The sequence below is a fragment of the Diceros bicornis genome, chromosome 16 (assembly GCF_020826845.1).
Source record: "Diceros bicornis minor isolate mBicDic1 chromosome 16, mDicBic1.mat.cur, whole genome shotgun sequence".
Lineage (NCBI taxonomy): Eukaryota > Metazoa > Chordata > Mammalia > Perissodactyla > Rhinocerotidae > Diceros > Diceros bicornis.
Window position 1 is genome coordinate 39,448,922 of NC_080755.1, and position 24,866 is coordinate 39,473,787.

Below are 24,866 nucleotides of genomic sequence, written 5' to 3' on the forward strand. Positions count from 1 at the left end.
AATTTAAGCCCCGTCTGTCCCTCTGGTCATGTGGCAACTGTAAGGAGGTGCTCACAAATTCCCTTGTGAAGCTCATATCACATACTGGAGATTCTCTCAAATAATCTTTCAACTCACTGATTCCTTACTCCTGCCAGGTGTATAATTCTGCAGATCAAAGGAACTTTAGGATTCCTTGCTTTGCATTTCTCTTTAATTTTTACCCTTTGAATTTAGCCAAGTATCTCCATGTTATGGAGAATTTATGGTGGGTCAGGTATAAGGAAAGAGAGAGAGAAACAAGCTTTTCTTCTAGAAGACTGAGGAGTGGATTGCTTTGCCCTCTAACCCTTCATTACAGGGTAGATCCCAGTTACGTCCCAGTGGCCCTCCTCTTCTCAGGGTAGAAGGCCTCCATCCAAAGGGAAAGCCCCTCATTGGCCCTTCAATCTCCACGACTTACTAGGCCCTTCTTTCTGCTGCCCCAGACCCCTCAAGACACCTCTGCTGACCCACAGTATGGGAGCCCTACTGAGGGGCTTTCGTTGGAGAGGAGGGGAACCTCTGATCCAGGTCAGGGAGGACAGGGCTGTTGAAGTGGCCAGGGTCTGCCCTGCTCATCTCCTCAGAGGGGCCTCCACTAGACAGCTGGAGAGGCAACACCTGGGGGAGGGGCTTTTGGCTGCCCCTCTCTCCCTGCTATTCTGGTTTCCTTCTCTTCCCTGCCCTCACCAAAGGCTGTCCTTGGGAAAGGGCTCAGTACTCACTCACTCACTGGTGCCTGTAACTGAGAACAGCCTGAAGCTAACCAGGGCCAAAGCCTAGGGCTAGAAAGGCAACTATTTAATGAAGAATTTTAAGCATTTCTAAGAAGCTAGGGAAGGTTTGTGGGTGGGATTCTGGGAAGGGGCTGGCGGGAAGACGGGGAAGGATGGTGTGGGGCGCAAAGCCAACCTCCCCCTAGGCCAAGTCTGCCTTTGTGAGTCTTAGAAGCATGGCTGGGGATCTCAGCGTCGGCCAGAGTCAGAGCCTCAGCCACAGCTTCATGCTAGACTAATCTCCTTCCAGTCTGGGTACTGCATACCAATGGCCATCTAGCCTACTCTCAGTTGTCTCCAGTGATGGGGCCCCATGGCAACCGGGGGCAACCCTTCCCCTCTTAGGAAGGCCATGGCCAACTGTTAATACGTTTTTATTTACATTCAGCCAGGCCTCCCCTCATTGGCCCAGCTCTGCCCACCAGAACTAACTGTTTAATTGTCAACAGTTTGGCCAACCTCGGTGCCTCTACTGTCCCCCCCGCCCCAGTCCCCTGCAACAAGCCACCAGCCCTCTCTTCTCCAGGCCCAAAGTGCTCATCAATGGAATACTAGGCTGTGATGAAAATGAGCAAATCACAGCCACACCCAACGTCTCAGAGAAATCTGAAAAACCTAATGTCAAGGAAAGAAGACATAAAAGAATTCCTGCAGCCTGATCCCACTTATATAACACTGAAATCCAGGCTGAATGGAAGCTGATTGTTTGGGGAAGCAAGCATGCACAGAGTAGGCATAAAACAATAAAGCAAGGCAGGAAAATGTTTACCTTAAAAGCCAAGATAATGGTTCCTTCTAAGAGTAGGGAGGTAGAATAAACTGGCAATGTTCAATTTCTTGGCCTGGGGGTGGCTGCATGAATTTTTGCTCTATAAGTATTTATGGTTTATGTACATATTTATGTTATACATGTTATATATGTAATATATACGACTGGATGCCTGGACACAAATAAATAAAACTACATTCTCTGATTAATTTACGCCAAAGAGCATATTGAATTATATAGGTCATATAAGGGTTCTCTGGTTCTTAAGATATCAGGGCCAGAGATGGTTCGGGGGACAATGGCTGAACATGGAAAATCAGCCCAAACCCAGGACTGTCTAAGTTGGGGATCCAGTGACAGGCGCAGACGGTAAGTACCATAGGAGGTCCCCCTTTATGGTTATCACTAATGACTATTTAAGAGGCAGTAGAACCTAATGCTTAAGACTGAGGACCCCTGGGTGCAGTTCCCAGTGCCACAGATTACACTATGGGCCCTTGAGCAGCATGACTTCTCCCTGCTGTGCCTCCATTTCCTCACCTGTAAAATGGAGATGATAATAATGGTCCTCGTAGAGTGGAAGGGAGGACTAGGTGTGTCAATACATGTAAAGGGCTTAGAAAAGTGCCTGGCACCAAATTCGCCGACATCCGTGTTTGCGCTGTTGCTATGGTTCCCTCAGGTGTTAAGCTCCCTGAGTTCTGAGATATTCTCTTCCCGATTGTTCCATCTCTCCAGTGCCTGGGACAGTGCCTGACATATCCTGGGTGTTCAGTCATTTTTTAATATTTCAAAAATTCTTTTAGCTTTTTTATTTCACAGTTATTTTAGACTTGTAGAAAAGTTACAAAAATAGAACAGTTTCTGTGTACCTTTCACCTGGCTTCCCCTAATGTTAACATCTTACATTACCACAGTAGGATGGACGAACGCAGGAGATTCACAGTGATACAGTGCTATCAGCTAATTTATAGACTTTACAATAAACATTTTTTGAGTAATGGAAGGAAGGAAAGAGGGAAGGAAGGAAGGAAGGAAGGAAGGAAGGAAGGAAGGAAGGAAGGAAGGAAGGAAGGAAGGAAGGAAGGAAAGAAGGAAGGAAGGAAGGAGGGAAGGAAGGAAGGGAAGAAGGAAGGGAGGAAGGACTGGCTGGCTATGGGCTGAGGTAATCAGGGAAGACTTCCTAGAGGAAGTAGATTTGAGCTGGCCCTTGAAAGAGAAAGGTCTTGAGACAGAAGAGAATGGATGAAGGGCATTCTAGGAGGGAGGATTCACACGGACAAAGGCGTGAAGGCTGAAGGGCCCCAAGAAATGAAGGGGGTGTGAGGGAAGCAGTCTGCTCGAAGGAGAGTGAGGACTAGAGGGTGGAGGATTGGATGTGCAGAGGGGTGAGGGGCAGGGGCCACCTCTGGATACCTGGCCTTCTTTTTGTCCAGCTGCACTTCCTCTGTGCTGCCGTTGATGCCGTAGAGGGTCATAAAGATGTTGGAGTCGGTGCCACCGCCGACCACGTCACCCGTCCACACGGTCATTTCGTAGAGCACCTGCCACAAGAGGGATGTGGGTCCTGAGCCTTGGCCTCACCCACCAACCCCACAACTGGCCTCATTCTCACCAGGGCAGGATGACAGGCTCTCCAAGCTTGGTGGATCTGAAAAGAGCCCTCCCTCTAATCAACTGTGACTGTCTGGAGAGCAAGAGTCAGGCCTTGTCACTCTCCGTGTCCCCGCGGTGTCCAGCTCAGTGCTAAGAGGAACTCCTTTTCTGTCAGAGAACGCGTGTGCAATGGAAACATGACTGAAAGCCCTAGCATTAACTGATTTCTTGGTCAATCAAAACTCAACCTAAGTACATGCATTCTAGTAGAGGATGGTGCCAGGACAGTGGCTTTGGGAGCCATGCAGAGCACCACTGGAATCCCAGATCAGCCACCTGCTAGCTGTTGACCCCGGGTAGATGCCCCACTCTCACCAGTCTCTGCTCCCTCCACCGTAAAATAGGGATAAATGACTTTGCAGAGTTGCGAGAGCTACAGACAATTCACCTCAGTGCCTGGCGCCGGACCTGCCATGTGGTATGGCTTCAAGAAACAGCAGCAATTCTGGGTGACCGTCCCTCCTTCATGCAGCAGCCAGCACGCACCCTGAGTGTCGGTGAGCGAGGAGCATGTTGGGGGTGATGTCTAAGGGAGCTCTGCCTCCATTCACCCGTGAAGTGGGATAATCGCCTATTCTGTATGATTTGCTCTTCAGATTGGGATTTTGTCCTTTGGCCTGAGGTTTGCTCCCAAAAGGATATATTCCCTTTGTTTTTCTCCACTGGAGGGGGATGGAGCAGCCTGCTCTTCCCAGGATGGTGCCTTCACTGAGGCCTCTGCCTTGGTTCTTCCTCCAAGAGGCAGCCTTGTGGCAAGAGGGGCCATCTTCACCCACGCTCTGCATGGTCCTCAGGTCCTTGCTCTAGTCCCTCTCACCAGGCGCCCGGGGACTAGCAATTAGATCTCAAAGGTTCAGGAGAGGCTGGCATACATGGTGAGGACATGCCAGGCTGACCATCTCCTTTGAGCACACCTGGCCTTTCCTTCCCCTGTGGCTGCCACATTGTATTATCACCTGCGCAGGTACCTGGTCCTCACTCCCCAGAAGCCTTCAAACTCAGAACCCAAGTTATTGGTGGCAGTGGCCACGCCCCCGAGGTTGTGCCCATTGGGTGCTGGGTGCTTTTTGAGCAGCACTTAGAATCTTTGCATGATCTTGCATGGCTAGAAGCAGGATTTGCAGGCCTGGCCCAGAGGATGTACTTGCTGAGGAAATGAAGAACCACTTGCTTTATCAGGAAAATCCTCTTAGACCACCTAACAAGGGCACCTGTGATGGGCACAGAGCTATTGGGAACAAAAGCAGGAGCCTGACACTTTTTGCTCTTATCCAGACAGGCATAAAAAATAGAATGATCAAATGAGTGCTCTGGTGGCCCCATGGAGACTGGCCCCTTAAGGCTGCCCCCCCCGACCCAGACTGCTGTGTTCTCTGTGTCCATCTTTCCCTCCTTTACACAGACACATCTCTTTTTATGTCATAAGTGTGTTTCCATAAAGAGACACAGAAACAGGGCTTTTGTAATTCGGGTCCCATATCAGATGTCCTGGGGAGGCGGCCAGTCCAAAGAACCCCGCGGTTCTTTGTAAAGTGACAAACCTGTGTTCTTTTGTAACGTGAATAATGGGGTGTGGGTCTGGATTTCCGCAGACTGAAGAGCTCAGAGGCAGCTGCACCTGCACCGAGCAGGGTGCGCATGTGCTGGGAGGTGGCACAGACATGGGCACACACACACCCACATGCATGCTGGGAACTGGGTCAGGACAGAAGTCCTCAGATGAATTGTGTGCTCACCCACACCATCCGTCTGGCCACAGATGGAGATGTCTGGGGAAGGGAGGGGAGGGTGTCTATGCTGCAGAAAGTTTGCTCTCTGGTTTTCAAGCAAGGGAGGGGCGGGCACCCATACTCCTGCCAGTCAAAGTTTTTAGACCCCGTTAACTCAGCCCTTCCTTCTGTTTTCATATTCAACAGAGGCAGAGCATGCTCAGGACAAGGGAGATTTCTTCCTCCCTTTGTGGGACGGCTTCTGCCCTAAATTTAGTAACCCGTTGGTTGGGATTCAGGAACAAAGATGAGGACTGGAGCCTTCTGTTGACTCCACAGCTTTTCAGAGAAAAAGAAGCCTGTAGAATCATGTGAACCAGAGGCCTCTGGGCCATCAACAGCCATGCATCCTTGGGCCCCAGCACCCAGCATCCTGCCTCCTGCCCGGCATCGACCTGTGAGTTTATACATGTCCCAAGTCATTTGGCCAGTTAGAGGCAGAGCCAGGACAGGAGCACAGAGCTCCAGCCTTCCAGCCTTTTCCACTTAAGAAGGGTCTCATGCAGACTACTGTGATATCCAGAGGCCCACAGAATCCCAAATGCCATCTGTCCCCATGGCCTTTGGAGAAGAACGACTCTGTACGTCCATGTAGGCCTGTTACCTTGCAAAGCTCTTCATGGACTGTTCATGATCTCATTAGGTCCCAAGATCTTATATGGAACAGGATGGAAGCATTATTTCCATGTGCTATTTGAGCAGACCAAGGACCAGAGAGGCCAGATGACTTGCCCAAGGTCACAAAGCAGCAGACCAGAAGAGACTTGAGTCTCAAAGCTCCTGGTAAAGCGAGTCTGGCTGATATACTAGGCTGCAGCCCCTGCCAATGCCCCAGGGAAGAGTCTCCTGTTTCCCTCACTTCCATCTCCCTGCGTGCTCCCCCACCCAAACCTGCACTGCCCTTGCTGTGCAATGCACACCCACAAGCCCCACTCTGTACCTTCACCCCGATGTTCACCACCATGGCATCCAGGAGGTCAAAGACGCGGGAGGTGACACCGTCGCCTCGGTCCTTGGCAAGCCAGCAGTTGCAGTGCAACGTGTACTTTGTGCCCTGGGTGGGCACGGCCAGAGACAGCTCCTCCACCAGCCAGCAGCTCTCAGGGGAGGCCCCGTCATGGCCCAGCTGGGAAGGAACACACCGGGCATGAGGATCTGGGTACATTTGGGAAGGAAGCACTCCCTACTCAACGTCCCCTTCCCCATTCTGCACCCTCCTCCCTCAATACTTCCTTCGATGTGCTCTGCCCTCACTGACCCAAGTCCATCCCATGAAAGTAAAGAGATTTTGCAGATGTAATTAAGGTCTCTATTCAGATGACTTTGAGTTAATCAAAAGAGTATTCAGGGTGAGCCTGACCTAATCAGGGGAGCCCTTTAAGAGAGTCTAGACATCAGAGATCGAAGAAGTCAGAGAGATATGAAGCAGGAAAGATCTCTCATTGGCCTTGAAGAAACAAACTGCCATGTTTTGGAGAGGGTCACATAGCAGGGAAGGCAGGCAGCCTCTGGGAAGTGGAGGCCTCAGTCCTACAACCAAAAGGAAATAGATTCTGCCAACAATCAGTGAGCTTGGAATGGGATGCCAAGCCTCAGATGAGACCACAGCCCCGGCAGCAACCTGATTTCAGCCCAGTGAGACCTTGGGAAGAGGACCTAGCTAACTCACATCTGGAGTCCTGACCCAGGAAACTATGAGATAATATATTTGTGTGGTCTTAAGTTACTAAGTTCATGATAATTTGTTACCCAGAAATAGAAAACTAATACCCAAGGCATCCCCATTGGGTGAGTGGAAAACGGACCTGGAGGGGTGACACCCAAGGTCACCCACCTAGTTGATGGCAGAGGCCAGGAGGTCTTCCTCTGCCACCTGCTATGAGGTGGGGCTCCAGGTCAGTTACTCCACCCACCCTCCACGCCCCCACCCACCCGTGTACTGGTCACCTCTTCCTTCCCTGGGGGTGGTCACCATCCCAGGGCCCCAGGGGCCAGCACCTCTATTTTCTTGATGGCGCCCACATCCAAGCCTGCAACATAGAACTCCTCCACGGAGCCGCAGCTGAAGCCCCTCTTCCCCCGGGGAAAGTCCAACCAGATGCGGTTACTGCGCTCGTCGTCCTCCCCCATGAGTATGATGAAGGCACGGCTATCGGTGGCTGCGTCCTTGTGCGTCCCGGTGGTGACCGACACATAGTAGGGAATAACTGTAAGAGATCGTGGGGGCCAGCCTCATAACCACGAGGCGGACCAGGGCAGCTTGTAGACTCGGAAATGACCTCCAGGGGGCACTGGTCTCAGCTTCCTGCCTCGGAGACGAAGTACAACGGAGCTTTCAGACAGGCGAGTCATCTGTGATGAGCGTCTAATCTCCAGGGAGTGAGGGAGTTGGTAATCCCTAGTGAGGATCAAAGACAGCATCCTCTCCACTTCTAAAAGCCCTGCTGACCAATCGTCTTAGTTGCATCTAGCGCTCCCTTGTGAGGCAGGGCAAGAACAATAACCTCTCACCAAGTGCAGGGGTTAGATGCCTGAAAAGCTTAATGCAGTCAGCAAAAACGAGGCTGGCAAAACCAATGTCTCATATAAAGTAGGAATTTGGGGAAGAATAATAAAATAGTACTATATATGTAACACGGTAAATGAAAGTTCTATTAGGCACCCATATCCAAAACAAACCAGATTAATCAGCATAAAAACTTGCTCAGGTAGTGTGGTATAGAGTTCTAGTTGCTCACCCAGTATCCAATCTCCTAGCAGCTAGGGGTGGTCATGATATGTAAGCAGATGTTTTGGGGTAAGGTTGCTGGAGAAATTTCTTTGAAAGGGTCTGAATCAACTGACAGGAGCATCCTTTTGCCCCTTACTCTTCCATTCATTGTGCTTGGAATGTGGATGTGATGGCTACAGTTCTAGCAGTCATCTTAGAACCAAGGCCAACCTTTAGGCTGGAAGCCTAAAGGTTGTCAGAGTGATCAGATTGAAGGAGCCTAGGTCTCTGACTTCACTGGAACTGCTGTATCAGTCCCAACTGCCTATCTTTGACTTTTATGTGAGAGAAAAGAAAAATCCTTCATTTGTTTAAGCCACTATCTCCAGGTCTCCGTCACTAGCAGTTAGTAACTGATACAAGTTGGAAACCCTTCTTCTGGATCATCTTCCTCAACAGCTTGGGAGACACTGCCCTGGTGTAGGGGGTGTTAAGTTATGCAATCTGTATCTCTTTGAAATGTTTCCCAAACTAGATCTTTCTGGCTGGAATTACCTGCACTGTTTTCTGCACCTGCCCGTGGTCTTGTAGAGCCCCATTGGTCTTTCCACAGTTGATCATAGTGCTTAATTAAGGAGAGGAATTTTCTTGTGGGTCCTGTCATTTATTCACATAGTGAGAAGACAGGGTACAAAAAGATCAGGTCTCTCTGCCCAACTTCACAGACCCACCATGTGGTCTCCTGGAGGGGAATGTGGTGGTTGTCATGCTCTTACATTTAAGAGAACTGAACCGAAAAGCAATGTGCATTTAAACATCTAATAGACAAGTATACAACTGCCTCATCTCAAAAATCTGGTGGGAAAAATGAACAGATGGGTGGTGTTGTTCCCTGACCTGGGAAGTTGAACCTGGGCTGTGGCAGTGGAATGCTGGATCCCCAAAAAACAGCTCAGGACTTCTTCGCTCCAACCCATGTCATGGCTTAAGCTTGCCTGGCTGAGTCCCTCATGTGATGCTCTCCTGACACACAAGGGATTCTCATTGCTGCTGCTGAATCTATGTCCTGAGAGCCTGGGTGAGGGCAGAGTTTACCACAATACTCTTCTGATGGATTAGTGGATTAAGGACCTCATCACCCTAACTTCTCTTAGCCTTTGTTTCCCCATCTGTAAAGGGGGCTAATTCCCATCCTCTCACCTCACAGGGTTGTTGTGGGAGGCAAATAGACAAGAGGTGTGAAAACTCTGTAAATTACAAAGTGTTGGATGTAAGTCAGATGATGGTGGGGCTAACGTGTGGCCCATCCAAGAATAGCTCAAACACCTTTCCATGGGCCTGCTCCTCCTCTGACAGCTCTCTGCTTGGCTTACCCGGGCCCTCCTGAACGTAGTCAGCCATGGGCCCCGTCACTGTGGCAATGTCGATGTCAGCCATCTTGGAGCTCAGGGTAATCTCCCAGAAGTCAGCAGGGCTGCTGCAGTTGCTACTACGGTCCCCGGTGTACTCCTGCCAGAAGAGCAGGACCCAGGCCCGTTACAGCTCCAGCACCTTCCATCCCACGGGCCCTCCCCAGGTATGATGATGATGACAGGCCATGGCTGAGCCAGGCTCCCTGGCCATCTTTCATGCACCTTCTCATAAAAAAGCCTCTCGAGCCGCCCGTCCTCCTTCTTCAGGGACAGCCAGCGCCCGCACAGGAACAGGAACTCATCCTCATTGGTGTCGTTCCAGATCTCCACCTTCTCCACATACCAATCTGCGCACCACTTGCTGTTGTCATGGCGGAGCTTGATCTTGTAGATGACGCCCAGGTCAGCGGCCTCGATGAGGAAGGTGTCGGCCTGGGGAGTCCAGATGCGGGGACTTGGGTTGAGGCACTCCCCACCTCCACTCACTCCAATCCCATCCTTCCAGTATCTTCCATCCCCCTGGATTGTTGGACCAAACAGACCTTCCTAACTGGGAGTCCTCCAGGTCCAAGTCCCTAACACAGAGCGTTTGGTATTCCAAGGCCTCACTCCCACAATGGCCCAGTTTTGCAGTCCAGTTCCTCTCAGGATAAGCCCTGCAGGTGTTTGGAAGATGGACCTTGATGAGCAGCGTGAGTGGGAGTGGGACAGACGAGGGCGCTCCTTCTAGTTATGGACGTCCTTAGTCACGCTGAGTATGGCATGAGTTCAGGTGGGTGGCGGGAGAGTAAGAGCCATGGAAGAGGTGAAATGTTCTGAATAACAGGAGGAGGCTTGAAATTCCCAGGGGGGGAGCTGGGAGGCAGTGGGAGGAGCCAGTGGCCAGGCTGAAGGAGAGCAGCAGAGAGGAGAGAGGCTCTGGTGCAGGCAAGGCTGAGGAGGGTGCAGGGGTCAACATCTGGAAAGTGGGTTCATGAGGGTTTTTATGTGGGGTGTGACATAGGTCCTCCTCTGTGTCCCTGATTATATCTTCAGTAAAGCGACATGAAGCTCTTGGGTGCTTGGATTCTTTGGGGATTGCTCCATGAGATGTGGAGTTCTAGGCCTTGGGTGAGGTAAGGGTAAAACATAGGTTGAATGTGGCAGGCAGGAGCCTGGGGAGGGAGAGGAGGGACAGGTGACCCTGAGTGACATCACTTTTCTTTGGAAGATGGGCTGAGTCCCTGCTGAGCACTGGGAACCCAGAGACAAATATGATAAGATGCCTCTGCCCCTCCCCTGACAGCCCAGGAAGTAGGAGCAGACATCTGGGCCAGGACTAGAGGCAGGGCTGGGAAGACTCTCCTGGTGGTGGCATTAAGCTGAAGATGGGGGGCTGGGCCTTCCAGGCAGCCAGGGCAGGTCAGTCTAGGGGCCGAGGAAACTGCAGGTGAATGATGCATGGCTGACAGCCGGTGTGGACCTGTGCAGGCCTTGGGCCACTGACAAGTGACTGAGTTCATTAGAGCAAAAATGGGCACACCCATGACACAGCAATCCCACTTCTTTGCATCTGCCCTTGGGGGACACCTTCAAATGTGTACAAGGATGTTTATTGCCAGATAATTTTTACAGTGGAAAATTGGGAGCCATCTAGGTGTCCAGTGCTTGGGGAACAGCTAAATAGTTACAGCAATGTCATGTGTGGAACATTATGTGTGTGATGGTTACAACAAATGAGCCAGCTCCATCTGTGTTTGAATATCCTGACACAGCAGATTCCAAGGAATCCCACTGCACGCCAAGCTAGTTGAAGAAGCATTCATACAGGATGATGCCTTTTATGTAAAAGACTAAAACCACAGAACAGCATTATGTATTTTCTCTGGGCACAGATGCATGGATGCAGAGAAAAGGCTTAGAAAGATTTGGAGACAGGAGAAATGTGGGGCATTCTGGAAACTGGGGCCCAGGGGGTTGTAGGGGACATTACACTCAGGCTAGAGGGGTGGGCCATAAGGTTTGTGAACCCCACAAAGGGCTCAGGTGAGATCTGAGATCGGTGGGGAGCTCCTGACGGATTGAAGTGAAGGAGTGACTGTCAGCTTTGGATAAGTTAATTGAGGAAGCCGGAGGATAGATTGGATTCCAGGGGCCTGGAGCAGGGACACCAGGCTGGTTCAATCAGTGAGGTGAGACAAGGAAGGGCTGAAGGGTGACAAGGTTGACTGCACTGATCCCAGAGTTATTTAGAAAAAGGATCTCCAAGACCTGGCGACTGCCTGGATGTGTGTGGGGAGGGAGGAGGGAGGAGGGACAGGCAGACGCGTGTCAAGGATGTCACCTGGATTCTGGAGCAAATGATCAGGGAAATGGAAGCTTTTAGATGCTCAGCATGAACCAAAGTCACATAAATCGGCAGTGACTGAGCCAGAAGTAGCTCCATCTCCTTTGATAGGATGTCAAAACCGGAGGAAAGGAGGAGAAGGTGATGGACAGAATGGAGCACAGATTTGGAGCACAGATTTTTCGCATGATGTACCAATTAGTAAGAGAGAAAAAAACCTGACTCTGATCACAGAGGAGAATGGATTGCATCACCTTCATTTATATTTTCATTCATTTATTCGCTCAACAAATATGTATTGTGCCTACTCTGTGCCAGGCACTGTGGATATAGCCACGGACAAAAAACGATCATCAGCTGTATGCTCACCTTGCTGTCTTACAATGCATATACCGGGCATCAGCTCCAGGCATCAGTGAAGGCAGGGTAAGGTGAGCTTTCCACACCTCGACAATGTACAGCACGAACAACGAGCTAACTTCAGGTCAGGCTTGGTTCTAGGCGCTTGGTGTGATTTAATTCAGTGAACTTGTTTTATGGTGGAAGAAACTGAAGCACAGAGATGCTAAATAACTTGCCCACACAGCTAGTCAGTGTCAGAGACAGGATCTGAGCTCAGGTGATGTGGCCCCAGCCACAGGTCTGGGCGCCTGACCGCTGAATGGCACTGCCACATCATGTGTGAGTGAGCCAGACAATCGTGTTCCTGGTTAGAGTCAAGGACACACATGAGCCACTTGACCTCTTTGGCATTCCAGATGTCCAAAATGGACAGACTTCCTATTAGCTACCTTACAAGTGCGGGGAACAAGTATATCTCATGTGTTTGTGTGTGTGAAATTGTTTATCCCTGATACAAAGTGCTCTTACATCTCTTGTCCTGCTTTTCAGTCCCGGGGTCTACCTATTCCCACTTCAGAAGCAGTAAACCACAGCTAAAGGCAAATGATTCGTATCTAGACAATGAAGCAAATGAATGGGAGCCCCAGGGCCTGACTCCCTTGAGACCTCGTGGCCTGGCTCAGGGGGTCACCAGCTGCAGATCTGCTTAGATGACACCTGCTTTCCTTGTCCCTGAGCTAACTTCCTCCTCACCAGTAGCAAATGTTTCAACACTAAAGGTCATGCCTGTCTGAGGGTCAGGTTTAAGGGGACCCCTGATGAACACCCACTGGTTGATGCAGGAAATCCCCACAGGCACATGGCCACAGGCAAAACCAGAGATTGCGTTAGGAGCCAATCCCCTTCTCTGATCACCCTGAGGCTATCGCCTGGCCTGTGGGGGTTTCTGGCAGGTTTCGGTGAATGGGGAAAAGAAGGGGCTGAGGAGCTAGGGAAGCAGGGAAGGCTGAAAGGGCACAGAGAGAGGGGAGAGAGAGGAGCTGCGGCTGGAGAGGGAAGCCAGGCTGGTGGGAAGGGAAGTTTGGACAGAGGTCTTCCTTTTTGTGAAACCACAGCATGTCAGAGCTGGCAGGGCCTTAGACACTGGCCAATTGTGTGGTTTTCAAGTCTTTTTGGAGCCACAGAGCCCTTTGCTCAATAGAGGGCTTACGTGGCAATCCAGTGGGTAGGCCAGGTCAAAGTGGACACATGTAGGGGAGTGGGGTGTCCGTCTGCTCCCCCCACCCCTCCATGGCTGCCCAGGGCCTCGGTGCCACCCAGGGCTCTGCACAGTGCAGTTTAGCTAATTCACCTCAGGCTCCTCATTTTACAGATGAGGAAACCAAGGCCAGAGAAGTTCTACCAGGTAAGGGGTTGATGGCAGAACCAGGCCTCCAGACCCCCAGTTCAAGCCTCTCTCAGTGCAGCCCCCACCACTCATGACCCACCCACAGGGAGCTAGATTTTCTGAAGACAACCCAGCCCCACAGAGCCAGCAACCTAGGACTCAAACAGGCCTCTTGCTTGCTCAGGCGCCACCCACACCCCATATGCAGGACCCAGGCCCGTGCATAGGCTGAGAGGGGACCAGCCACTCTGCACAGGGAAGTGCAAGGACAAACGTCTACGTGAAGGCGCAGGACACCCCGCAAAGTTTGCAGATAGCTTCAGGGACCAAGAAGAGCTGGGGCCCAGATAACTGGACCTGGGAGGAGAAGGGAAGGGAGGTAAACTCAGTGTGCCCCTCATACCGTTCCTTTCTCGAACTTGTTGGTGCGGTTCTCCGATTTGCCGAGGTACCGCTCCCCGGTGTCCCCCAGGTCTCCATAGATGGTGATGTAGACCTTGGCGTCTGTCCCTGCCCCGGGAACGTTTCCTGTGAAGATCTGCACCGAGTACAGCACGACTGGGTGGGCAGTTGGACAGACAGACAGACAGATGGACAGCCAAAGGGAAGAAAATGATGGCAAAGCTTTAGGTTTGGGGAACTGGATGTGTAGGAGGTTATTAAGCTTCTGGCCCAGGCTTCGAGGAGGAGTTATTTGTTCAATTACTATAAATCTGCCTGGATTCGCCCATCTGATCTGGACACAGGTGGCCTCTAAGAGCCAAGGATGGAGACTTCCCCCAGCTCTCCTCAAACTATCTGCCCATCCAGCCGCCTACAGTGTCCAGGGGGAAAGACTCAGGAAACTGCCTGACCCATGTGCACAGTGTGGTCACTAAGTCCACCTGCCCTGACACACTGACAATAATGTGCCTTTCTATCCGAGAGTGACCAGTATCCACGTGAGATCTATCTAAACGGTTTATGGAGAAAATCAAATATTTTTGAAAGAATAGCTTTCCCGCAGTGTCCATTTCCTTATCTTCATTTATTCTTCAGCTCACTGCCCTCCAGCGCCTGCCCCAGCCCTCCATGGAAACTCCTCTCACCAAAGCCACAGCGACTGCTCCCCTCTCCTTCATCTCCCATGGCCTGTGGGAAGGGCTCCATAAATATTGGTGTGACAGTTATTAAAAATTATTAAGGAAAATAAAAATGAGTGCTGTCTTGTTTTTGTTTTGCTGCTGTGGGCTCCTCAGGGAAGAATAAAGTATCTGCTTTCCCAGCCTCCACTCCAGGGGGAAAGGCAAGTCTTGTGTTTTTATGAAGAATTCTTAGTCCCCTCTCTTATTCCTCCATCCAAGGAGCTTTTAAGTTTCAGGCCGAGGAAGACAGGACCTAGCTGGATTACCCCCAAAAGAAGAGATGGAAGTTGTGGCTTTGTGGTGAAGGGTGAGGTGGCCCACCTGGGAGGAAGGTTATTTTCCCAGCCTAGGAGCGGGAGAGGGTTTGGGAGTCTCCACTGGTGGCAGGAACCCCTCCCTTGCACATAGAGACCCAATATGAAGATGACTGTGGGCTCATCTGGGGACTTGAAGCAGGAGCCCTCAAGGCCAAAGAGAGGGTCTCAACAAAGCCAGAGTCCATGGAGAAGCATTTCTGGCCACCCAGAGAAATGATACCTGTTTGTCAGTGGAAAGCCAGCAGCAGCAGAGTCACGATGCGGCAGGAGGGCACAGGTCTAGGTGGTCCCTACCCTGGACTAAGGGCCAGGCCCCTCCTGTCTGCCTCAGGATTCTTATAAGACCCTAGAAAAGGGGATTCTCCCTCCCTTCAGTGCCTGAGATGGACTTTCTTACCAACCTTGCATATGGGCTCAGACCACATTTAACTAAATTTAGAAATGTAAGGTGATGTGAATTGCTCATACACATTCATACCCACAACATGATTCCTATTATTTTCCTCACTTTCCCTTGGGTTCCACAGCATTATTCTCTCCTGCTCTCCTTCTGTCTCTCTAGACGCTCCTTCTTGAGCAGCTTGATGGGTTCCTGATCTTCTCTCTGCCCCTTAGGTGCTGATGTGCCCCGGGTTCCATCCACTTCCCTCAGCTCTCATCCTGCACGCCCTGGGTATTGACTTCTGTGAATTTCCAAGTCTGTATCTCCAAGCTGGTTCCCTCCTGTGCTGTGGACCTATACCCCTATTACCTAGTGGACACGTCCACTTTGACTAGATCACAGGTCAAAAACTCACATCCAAACCCGAAATCCACCCCCTCCCGGCCCCCCTTTTCCAAATCTTCTCCTCACCCACCCTCACTCAAGGACGTTTGCTCTCCAAACCTCCTTGGTGCACAGTGAGAATGGCTCTCAGAGGCCTGCCCCCTCAAGGGCAGGAACCAGGACTAGTCACACTGCCCCCACTCCCATCTCACCCAGCTCAGGGCAGAATCCAGTCAGCATTCCATGTGTTGCGCTGACAAGTAAAATATCTTTGGTGTTTAAAGAGTCAACATTACCCAAATGTGTCTGGTTGATACTGACAGGAAGTAACATTAGGAATCTTGTCACCATTTAGACACAACAGTCGACTGTCCCCCGCCACTCCCATTTTTCCTCCGCATCCATTTCCTGGCTGTGCATTCAGCCCTGCTCCACACCTGAGTGGGATCTTTTCTAGGAGCCCTTGTCCCAGAGTGAGGTGCTGTTGTCACCAGGGCTGTGAATAAATGTCTGTTCTGCTCCCCCTCTTCCACACCACAGCTCTCTCCAGTCCTTTGGGAATTAGGAAAACTGATTCAGCTTCTGGTGCTGAGCAATGTGGTTGCGCAGTCAGATCCGGCTATTTCTGGATCCTCCTCCCTCCCCGTCCCACCCAGGCCACACAGCTCTCAGTGGAAGATGTTTCCCTAGAAACACCACCAAGCACCCAGTGGGTTTGTGGCAGGTTATTAATATAGAACAGCCCAAGTGTGCCGCTGGGACAGCTTTCCAGGACTGCCTCTGGGATCCAAGTAGAAAAGGGAATTGTCCCCCAGATTTAATAGCAAAGAAAATTCAGAGGGAGGGATATGGATAGGGGAAGGCACATTACCGAGACAACGCTTGTTTTTATCTCTAAGCGAGTGACAACAAAGATTAAAGGAAATGTTAGAGCTATAGATGTTTTACATTCCCCTGGCTCCATATGGGGCCCAGAATCTTGAGTTTTACTCTAGTTTTTTCCAAGAAGGCAATGCAACAAATATGAGCTGGATTTCCAAGCTCTGGGAGCATCTCTGATCCGTGTAGACTGTCCCTGTGGAGACCCACAGTATTCTTTTGTACCTCATCAGTGGTAGAAAGCCTGTGATTTGCAAGTGAATTTGATTTTTGACCTAGCTAAAGCTGATTCAGAGCTGACTAGCTGCTGAATAACGTGGGGATCGACATGGACAATGGCATTGCTAGTCAAAACAGAGGTGTGACTCTGTCCATGTGGTCTAGGAAGAATGCATGTGTACGTGTGTGTGCTCACACACTCACATGTGCACACACACACACACACAGTGTAGAAAGAAAGAAGAGAAGGCTGAGGACTGAGCCTGGAGCAATACCACATGGAATGAGAAAGGAAAATAGCATTCAGTGGGCTAGTCAGAGAGGTAGGAAGAGAACCAGAAAATGGTGGTTCAAAAGCAAATGAAGAAGTGAAATGTGTGTGTTCAGGCTGATGCAAATCCTGCAGAGAAAACCACATCAGTGAGGAACAGGCAAAGGTAACTGGCACAAACAGAAAAGAAACCCATGACCTTGGATACCCTGAAGCTGCACCCAGCCCCTGAGAACAAATACACACAGATCCAGTTAGGTATTTATCCAGGATGCTTCTGGATTCATATCTGGTTGAGACAGCTGGATCCAGCAAGAGCAGAGAGGACCAAGCCCTGCAGATTAGTATCCAAATAAACAAAGGGAAGGGAGAGACAAGGACCAGGATAATGCAGGCACAGGAGAATACATGTTTGGATGTATTATCACACTGTCAGACCAGGAAAGGACTTGAGCACAAGTCTTTTGTGGAGTGAGACAGCTGAGACTTTGAAGAATAGCTCTGCCATTTATTGGCTGTGTGAACGTCGGCAGGTTATGTAACCTCTGTGAGCCTCAGTTGCCCTCTCCATGGAATGGAGATAATAATAGACCCTGTCTTCTAGGTGCAAAGTCTTCTCCTGGCACAGGGAAGGTGCCCTACAAGGGAGGGCTGCTGCTGACGGTGATGAGGGTGATTGCACCACACTTACTGTCCAGAGGATCCTCCACTTCCTTGTAGACTTGCCTTAAGGACCCATCTTTCATGTATTTCTCAGTGAAGATGTCATAAGGGACCAGCTCTCGAATGGTCTTCTTGTCATCCTCTGAGGTGGCAAGCCATCGATCACAAGGGAAAGTCAAGGTCTCTGTGCCCTGGAGTGGCGAGAAAAGAGGAAAATTAGCCCTTATTGTGGAAACTCCAACTTCAGTAGTTCATCAGCATGTCAACACTCATGGGGACCAAGGGCAAGGGTCATGGAGCCCCATGGATAATGCAAACGCCACAGGGGATCTCTTCCCCACCCCCACCCCCACTTCTAGCAGATCCAGTCTTACTTGAAGACTCCACAACCACATCAGGGGTTGACTCTTGAAGGCACGGTTCCCTTGGTCGCTTAAAAATAGATATCTGAACCCCATCCCGCAGACTTAGATTTAGTGGGTAAGGGGAGGGTGCTCTGTATTTTTAAACTGCTCCCAAGTCACTCATACATACAGTCATGACTGAGGGCTACCCCCTAGGTTTAGAATTTCGTGGTTTCAGAATGTTTTCCCAGTTGTTTGACTGGATTTCTTTCTGTGAATTGACTTTGAGTAGGAAGAAGAGCACATTTGGTCTCTCACTAGTAGTATGGCTCTGGGTGTGGGGAACAGAGACATGGTTGCCACGACCCTCCTCCTCGACCCCTAAACCAGGTTCTAAAAGATTCTGTCTTGGACCTGAGCTAGTTCCTGCGCTCTGAACTGTGGGAATTTTCCTCAGAAGATTTTATCCCAACTTAACAAGGCTGCAAGTTCTAATAGGAAATCTTCCTTGAATCTCTTCTGGAAAAGGGCAAAAGAAACAGCAGGACAAACGGGTTTGAAACTCACATCTTTATCTGGGAGGAGCCTGCGGATGTCCACGTGGGAGCAGTGCCACCCAGGATTTATGCCAGTATTGTCATGGCCAATCCGAATTTTTTCAATGATTTCTCCCACGTCTTCTAACTTTGGAAAGGAGAAAAGGCACCAGATGTTAGCTGACAGGTCCAGGAAACTACAGCTTCAGCAACATCCTGCCTCCCCAGGGCATCCAGTCTTGAGTCCCTTTGAACTTCCAGAGGTCACTTTCTCTCAGTATGTCCCCCTGTCCGGCCAAGCCAACCCCCACTCTCCTCTGCACATGCCATATTCGTGCTTCCCTTCCCCTCCACTTACTTAAAATCAGCCTAGACTCCAGAACGCAGTTGAATCAACCTCTAGGAGGCTATTCCCCCTCTTCCTGGTAGAGCCCAGCTCTCTGTCTTCCATTACTTACCACTGTAGTGACTCATTCCCTGACAACTAACTTGGGTATCAGAAGATGAGTTCTGGTTCTGCCCAATGCCCTGTCTTGCCAGGCTGACCTTCTCCTTGGCTCCTAAGAGCCCCCTCCACCTTCAGCCACTCCTCTTCTAGATCCTTCAAATCCCAGTCCCTCAAACTTGACATTCAGTCACCACAGGGCCTTTGCACATGCTCTCCCTGCCACTCCCCTTTCCTCTTCTTTACCTAAACCAGTTCCTGCTCAACCTCATCATTCAGGTCTCTGCTCAAGGATTGTTTCCTCAGGGAAGCCCCTTTGGCCACCTTGAGAAGTCAAATCTCTTCATGGTAGACTCCTATAGCACCCTATAGCCCCCCCAGAGCATGCCTCACAGTCAGAAGTTTGTATTTATTTGTGCAATACCCTCTCTTCCACCACTGGAAGCCCAAAGGGCAGGCTCTACATCTGTTTTTGCTCACCATTGTGTCCCCAAAGCCTATAACAGAGCCTATGACCTAGGTACTCAATAAGTGTTGGCTGAAAGGATGAAAGAATGAGTGTTTCCTCATCTGCAAGATGGATGTGATAAAGTCAGCCAGGCTCTCTCATACACAGTGTTGAACCTTAACCACAATGGTGTGTGTGAAAGTCCCACTGAACAGAAAGCTGACACGTGTGTGCCATAGTGAATCAATCCCTGAAATTCAGGAACTGCGATCTCTTCTCTCTGCTGCCTGCAGCCTATGGGCACAGGGTGCAGGGGAGGGACTAAGTCAGGAATGACTGATCCCCCAATCCTTCCCTTGGAGCCCTCTAAGCAAGCAGCAAGGTGGCCAGACACAAGGAAGGCCATCTGCTCAGCTTGGTACCTGCCTCCCTGGCTCTCTCTCTGCCCTCAGTCATCCCACCAGGCCCAGTCCAGGGCCACCGGGCACCTCTTGGGCCTCTCCCAGTTCCCATGTGTCAAGTTCCCCTCTGAAATGGTGCTGCACATATCAATCCACACTCTGCCACATCCCTATGAGCATCTGGACAATAACAGGATAAGAAATAGATGAGGAAGCTGGGGCAAAAGGAAAAGAGAGACAGGGAAATAACACCCAGATGCCCTGGCTCACGGTTGGTCCACAGAATTCATGCCTTGAGGTTTGAATCAACAGTTAGGGATTAAGGGTTGGGGGGAGGAGTGTGCAGACTTGAGTTTCCTGGCAGCCCTTCTGCTGAGCTGGCTATCTGGCCTGCTCCATCAAGCTCTCAGAGCTACAAGGAGATGGCACAGTCAGCTCTGGAGTGGATGAGGGCTCTTGATGAGTGAATGGCATCTGAATGATTGATTGAGTCATTCATCAAATCCAAAGCCTCTGTAATCGGGGACGGAAGTGACCTCTGAATGAACTGCAGCAGCCTCCAACCAGGGGTGTCCTCTCTCCCCACACACCCACTCACAGTTGGAGGTCCATTAGCACTTCTTGAGGAACCTCCCCCGACTCCCACCCATATCCCCCCCAGTTCTAGCTCTGACTCTGCCACCTCCTGGCTCTGTGATCTGAGGCAAGCCACATGACCCTCCAGGCCTGAACTTCCTCATCTATAAAGTGGGGGAGAATAATGTCTTACTCAGCTGAAGGCATGGGCATGGGCAGGGTAACCCTTGAGGTCACTCCTAGGTCTAAGATTGCAGACATGCAATCTATTGCAATCTACCAACTATTCTCTCATTCCAAGTGACCAGCAGAGGGCCACATTGCTGGAAACTCTATGAACTAAGGACGCTACAGCTGCTGTTGCTCTGCTACCCTGTACCCCCCACCTCCAACTCCCCACTGGCCAGCTCACCCACACCTCATCAGAGAAGTGGAGTCCCCTGTGAGCCTGCGAGAGGCTTTCTGAATCATTAAACAAAGATCAGTGATTTCAGGCTGATGTTAGTACCAGCGACATTTTTAATGAGATCTTACTCTTTCACAACAGGAGAAACACAGAAGTTATGGGTGAAATCCTTGGCTCACAGAATCTCCACTTGACACTAAACTGTCTGGCTGAACTAGGAAGTAAAGATTCACCTGCCTCTCCCTCTGTCTGAGGGCCTCTTTTCCTCTGTCCCTGTCCATCTCTAAGTTTCGAGATGTGTGGACCTCGGCTTCCATCGTACTTTTTTTTAAAATTATTTTATATATATATATATATATATATATATATATATATATATTTGTGTGTGTGTGTGTGTGTGTGTGAGAAGGATCAGCCCTGAGCTAACATCCGTGCCAATCCTCCTCTTTTTGCTGAGGAAGACTGGCCCTGAGCTAACATCCGTGCCCACCTTCCCCTACTTTATGTGGGACGCCACCACAGCATGGCTTGACAAGCGGTGCTTCGGTGCGTGCCTGGGATCTGAACCCGGGCCGCCAGCAGCAGAGTGCGTGCGCTTAACCACTACGCCACAGGGCCGGTGCCCCCATGGTACTTTTTTTTTAACCCTAATCATCCAGCCACTCAGTTGCTCACACTGTGCAGGGCGGCCATCTCAGCTGTGACCCCTCAGAGAGCAAGGAGACCTTTTAGGAGACCAACAGCCATGGATGGCGGGCCCCAGGATGGTGTCAGATGATGTCAGAATCAGAGGGGACCCTAGCGTTCTCCCAAGAGGTGAAAGAGTTAAGCAGAGAAGGCTCTGGAACTGAACTACTTGAGTCCAAATCCCAGCTCTGCCGTTCATTAATTATGACCCACGAGCAAGTCTCTTAATCTTCCTGTGCCGTTTCAGCTATAAAATGGGATAGTCCTACTACTGAACTCTCAGAGTGGTGACGAGGATTAACTGAGTTGACACACATCACGTACTTAGAACAGAGTTGGCACATGCAAAGTGCTCAGTAAATCCTAGCTGTTATTGCTATATTTTCCTGGCCAGTCCGTGCATCTTAGGATGAGGCCACAGAGAGAGGCAGTGTCTTGCTCATGAGTTAGTGGCTGAGCCAGAACTGGAACCCAGGGTTACGAGCTCACAATTCAGGGCTCTCCCTCTCACCTGAAGATAAGTTAGAAAAGAAGTAGAGAGACAGGCACACAAAGCTTTTTTGTTGTTTTCAAGCTCTCATACTCCCCCAACACCCAGACAGATTTGAAAAGAAAAAAAAAAAATTAGCAACAAATTACTGGCAAATCATAGCTGCCTATTAGTGGGGACTTCATTGATGAAACTCCCCAGAAGTCTCGCTGAGGTGTAATCACCACTGACCGCATTGACTCAGATGACTCACTCACTCCGACATCTTGGGTGGATGAGATGGTGCTTGGCATGGAGAGATGAATCACCCTTGAATTCTCCTCGTTGAAAGATTCCACCAAGGTGGCAACCTTCCCACGAGCACTGAGGGCTCCCAGAGAAGGTGGGGAGGCAGCAGGGAGTCCCCAGGACAGACACTGGCCGAGGAACAAGGACGGCGCTCTGGGCTTCATTTCCCATCAGAAAATAAGCAGCACGTCTCCAAAGGTCTCCACTACCTGGCGAGTCCAGGCTCCTGAGACTCCTAGCTCTTCTTCTTCAGAATTGTCCCCCTTAAGTCCTGCTTCATCTGGTCCTCCACCTAAGTCATGTTACTCTCCTCCTGTCCCCTCTGGCTAAACCTCAAACCACATGCTGCGTTTATCTCCACCTCTGGCCCTTGGCCACGATGTTCCCCTTGGTAGGAATGCCTCCTCTGCTTGTTCCTGCTGACGGCCACTTACAGGCCCAGTTCAAAGCCACCACATCCAGGGAGACTTTTCCCTTCTCTGAGCACCCATAGCATGCTCAGTCAGCCCCGTGGTTGCCCTCATCACCATGGGCTGGTCTACTGCAGGGGCTAAGAGCACGTATCCTGAGCCAGTCCTCTTGGCTTTGAATCCAGCTTCCACTACGCCCTAGCTGTGTGATTTATGTAAGCTACTAAACTCCCTGTGCCTCAGTTTCCCCGTCTTTAAACAGGGATGATTATAACACAATGTTGCTGTGAGGGTTAGGTAGGTTAATACAGGTAAAGCCCTATGACAGCACCTTCTTACCCACAGGATCAGTTATTATGACGATTATCAGAATCTCTCATTAGCCTTGTGTGGAGGTCCGGAGTTTCCCAGCTGGACTGCAAACCCCTTGGTAGCAAAGTCTGGGTCCTCCTTGTCTTTTGTCTCTCCCACCCAACCTAGCACACAGTGAGTGCACAGAGGAGGCACTGAACTGAAGTGTACAGGATACCAAGGTGCTATGACCTACAACCAGAGTAAACATTGAACAACGAAACCCCCAGGCCAGGGCCGAGGGGGAGCCAAGGAACACGTGGGATGTTCTTCTGTATCGGGTTGTTTGGCCATAGCTTGGTGGGTGAGCAGAAGACACAGTTATGTGACGAGCAAGTCTGGAAGCCGGGCTCTCTCCGTGGATACATGTCTGTTGTTGTTGGTAGCACTGGAGATGGCCCCAGTGGAACTGTAGTTGTGCCTCTAGTTTCCCCAAGCCCTGTCCACTCACTATCACCTTTGATCCTGACACCAGTCCTAGAGGGGCAGAGTGAGGTTCACAGGCCTCCTGGTTACTCGGATGTACTGAGGCCCAGAGAGGTGGGATGAACTGCCCATCTTCCTCACTAACAGTACCCGATCAAGGTGAAAGGCACATGTCCGCCTCTGGACACAGGGCTCCTTCTCCTCCCTGTCTTCCGGCCCACCTCACCTCCCAGTCCTGGCTCCCTGGCAGCCTGCTGGGCCCAGGTACCTCCAAAATGAAGCGGGAGGCGGACTTCCTCTCAAAGAACAGCTTCTGCTCCCTCTTGTTGGTGCACAAGTACTTCTGCTGGGTGCACACAGCATCGCAGCCATAGATGACGATGAAGATGTTGGCGTCTGTCCCGGCGGCAAAGACATCGCTGGTGTAGAGAGTGATCTCATAAGGGACAACTGAGGGTGGGGGGCAGAGGGTAAAGTCAGAGGGGAGATAAGAACAGAAAACAAACAATAGCAAAGTCAAGTTCTTCACCAGCACCACTGCCCTCCCCTTCACCTGGGAGCTGCTGCCCAGGGACCTAGACCTGGGTAGGGGTAGGTGTCCCGTCATGCCTAGTGCCCACAGAAATCCCTGTCACCTCAGACTAGCATCTCCGTGCCTCCCACATCACAGAGCCAGTAGAGCAGATTGGCTGAAAGCACAGGCTCTAATCTGACTATCCGTGTGACCTGGGCAAGTTACTTACGAGTCTTGGTTCCCTCATCTGTATAATGTCCTCAACATGGTCCCTAGGTGTAGACACTCTATAAATAAGAGCATTATATTTCTGGGGGCAACTGTCCAATAGGATCAGCCACTCTCACAGCAGTGAGAGTCCTTTCTCTTCTCTTCCTATCCCCTGCTCCCAGTCCCTCACTCACTCCACACTGGCCTGCCCTCCCCAATCCATCCATGTCACACCTGGCACCTTGTTGGGTTGGATGCTGAGGGGGGCCTTCTGGACCCCTTCATTCAGATTCCCTCATGTTATAGGGGTCTCCTATTGGGCAGGGGAGAAGAGGAGGTGAGGGATGCACCAGAGTTTACTCAGACCCACGAGGGACTATCTTTCCCGAAAAGAGAGGTTGACCCATGAGTGCTGTTGGCAAGTAACTTCCCGGTGGGCAGCCACCAGCATGAGTAGAGGACCCTTTCCTTCAAAAACTCCTGGCGTGCTTGTTGAAAATACAGTTTCCCAAACCCTCCTCAGATTCTCTACAGTGTGATTCTAGAGATCCAAATATTTTACTCAGATCTCAACTTAAAGTTGAGACTAGTGGTCTAAGAGAGAGTATTGCTAAGTACAGGCTAAGATCCATCAGCAGGTTGTGAAATGAATTTAGTGGGTCATCACTAGTATTTTTAAAATATATAGAATTGAACAAAATCAAATAGAAAATATCACTGTCCATCACACAGAGTGCGGGTAAACCTTTTTTGTGACAGTTATTTGTTGCATTTGTGTATAAATATGTATACTTACTCTGGGTCACAATTTAAAAAAAGATGGGAAACCCAGAGAAACAGTTCAAGTGGAAATCTACCCAACCTGTGGTCTTGACCTTGAAAGGAATCCCGTTAGAAATCACCTTCTCACAGGTGGCCCCAACCTTC

At 50.4% G+C, this 24,866-nt stretch overlaps 1 protein-coding gene across 2 annotated transcripts in view; it reads right to left on the reverse strand.

Annotated features, from left to right (window-relative positions):
* LOXHD1 (lipoxygenase homology PLAT domains 1) overlaps positions 1-24,866 on the reverse strand; it is a 176,503-nt gene that overhangs the window by 31,578 nt on the left and 120,059 nt on the right. The window contains exons 26-34 of one of the 2 annotated variants that reach the window (XM_058556570.1): positions 23,484-23,665; positions 18,319-18,435; positions 17,436-17,598; positions 13,572-13,726; positions 9,336-9,545; positions 9,075-9,210; positions 6,990-7,198; positions 5,932-6,117; positions 2,983-3,110 (exon numbers count right to left, since the gene is read on the reverse strand). In XM_058556570.1, coding sequence (XP_058412553.1) covers positions 2,983-3,110; positions 5,932-6,117; positions 6,990-7,198; positions 9,075-9,210; positions 9,336-9,545; positions 13,572-13,726; positions 17,436-17,598; positions 18,319-18,435; positions 23,484-23,665 — 1,486 coding nt within the window. The remainder of the gene's footprint in view (positions 1-2,982; positions 3,111-5,931; positions 6,118-6,989; positions 7,199-9,074; positions 9,211-9,335; positions 9,546-13,571; positions 13,727-17,435; positions 17,599-18,318; positions 18,436-23,483; positions 23,666-24,866) is intronic. The other variant, XM_058556571.1, reaches the window with a different exon arrangement.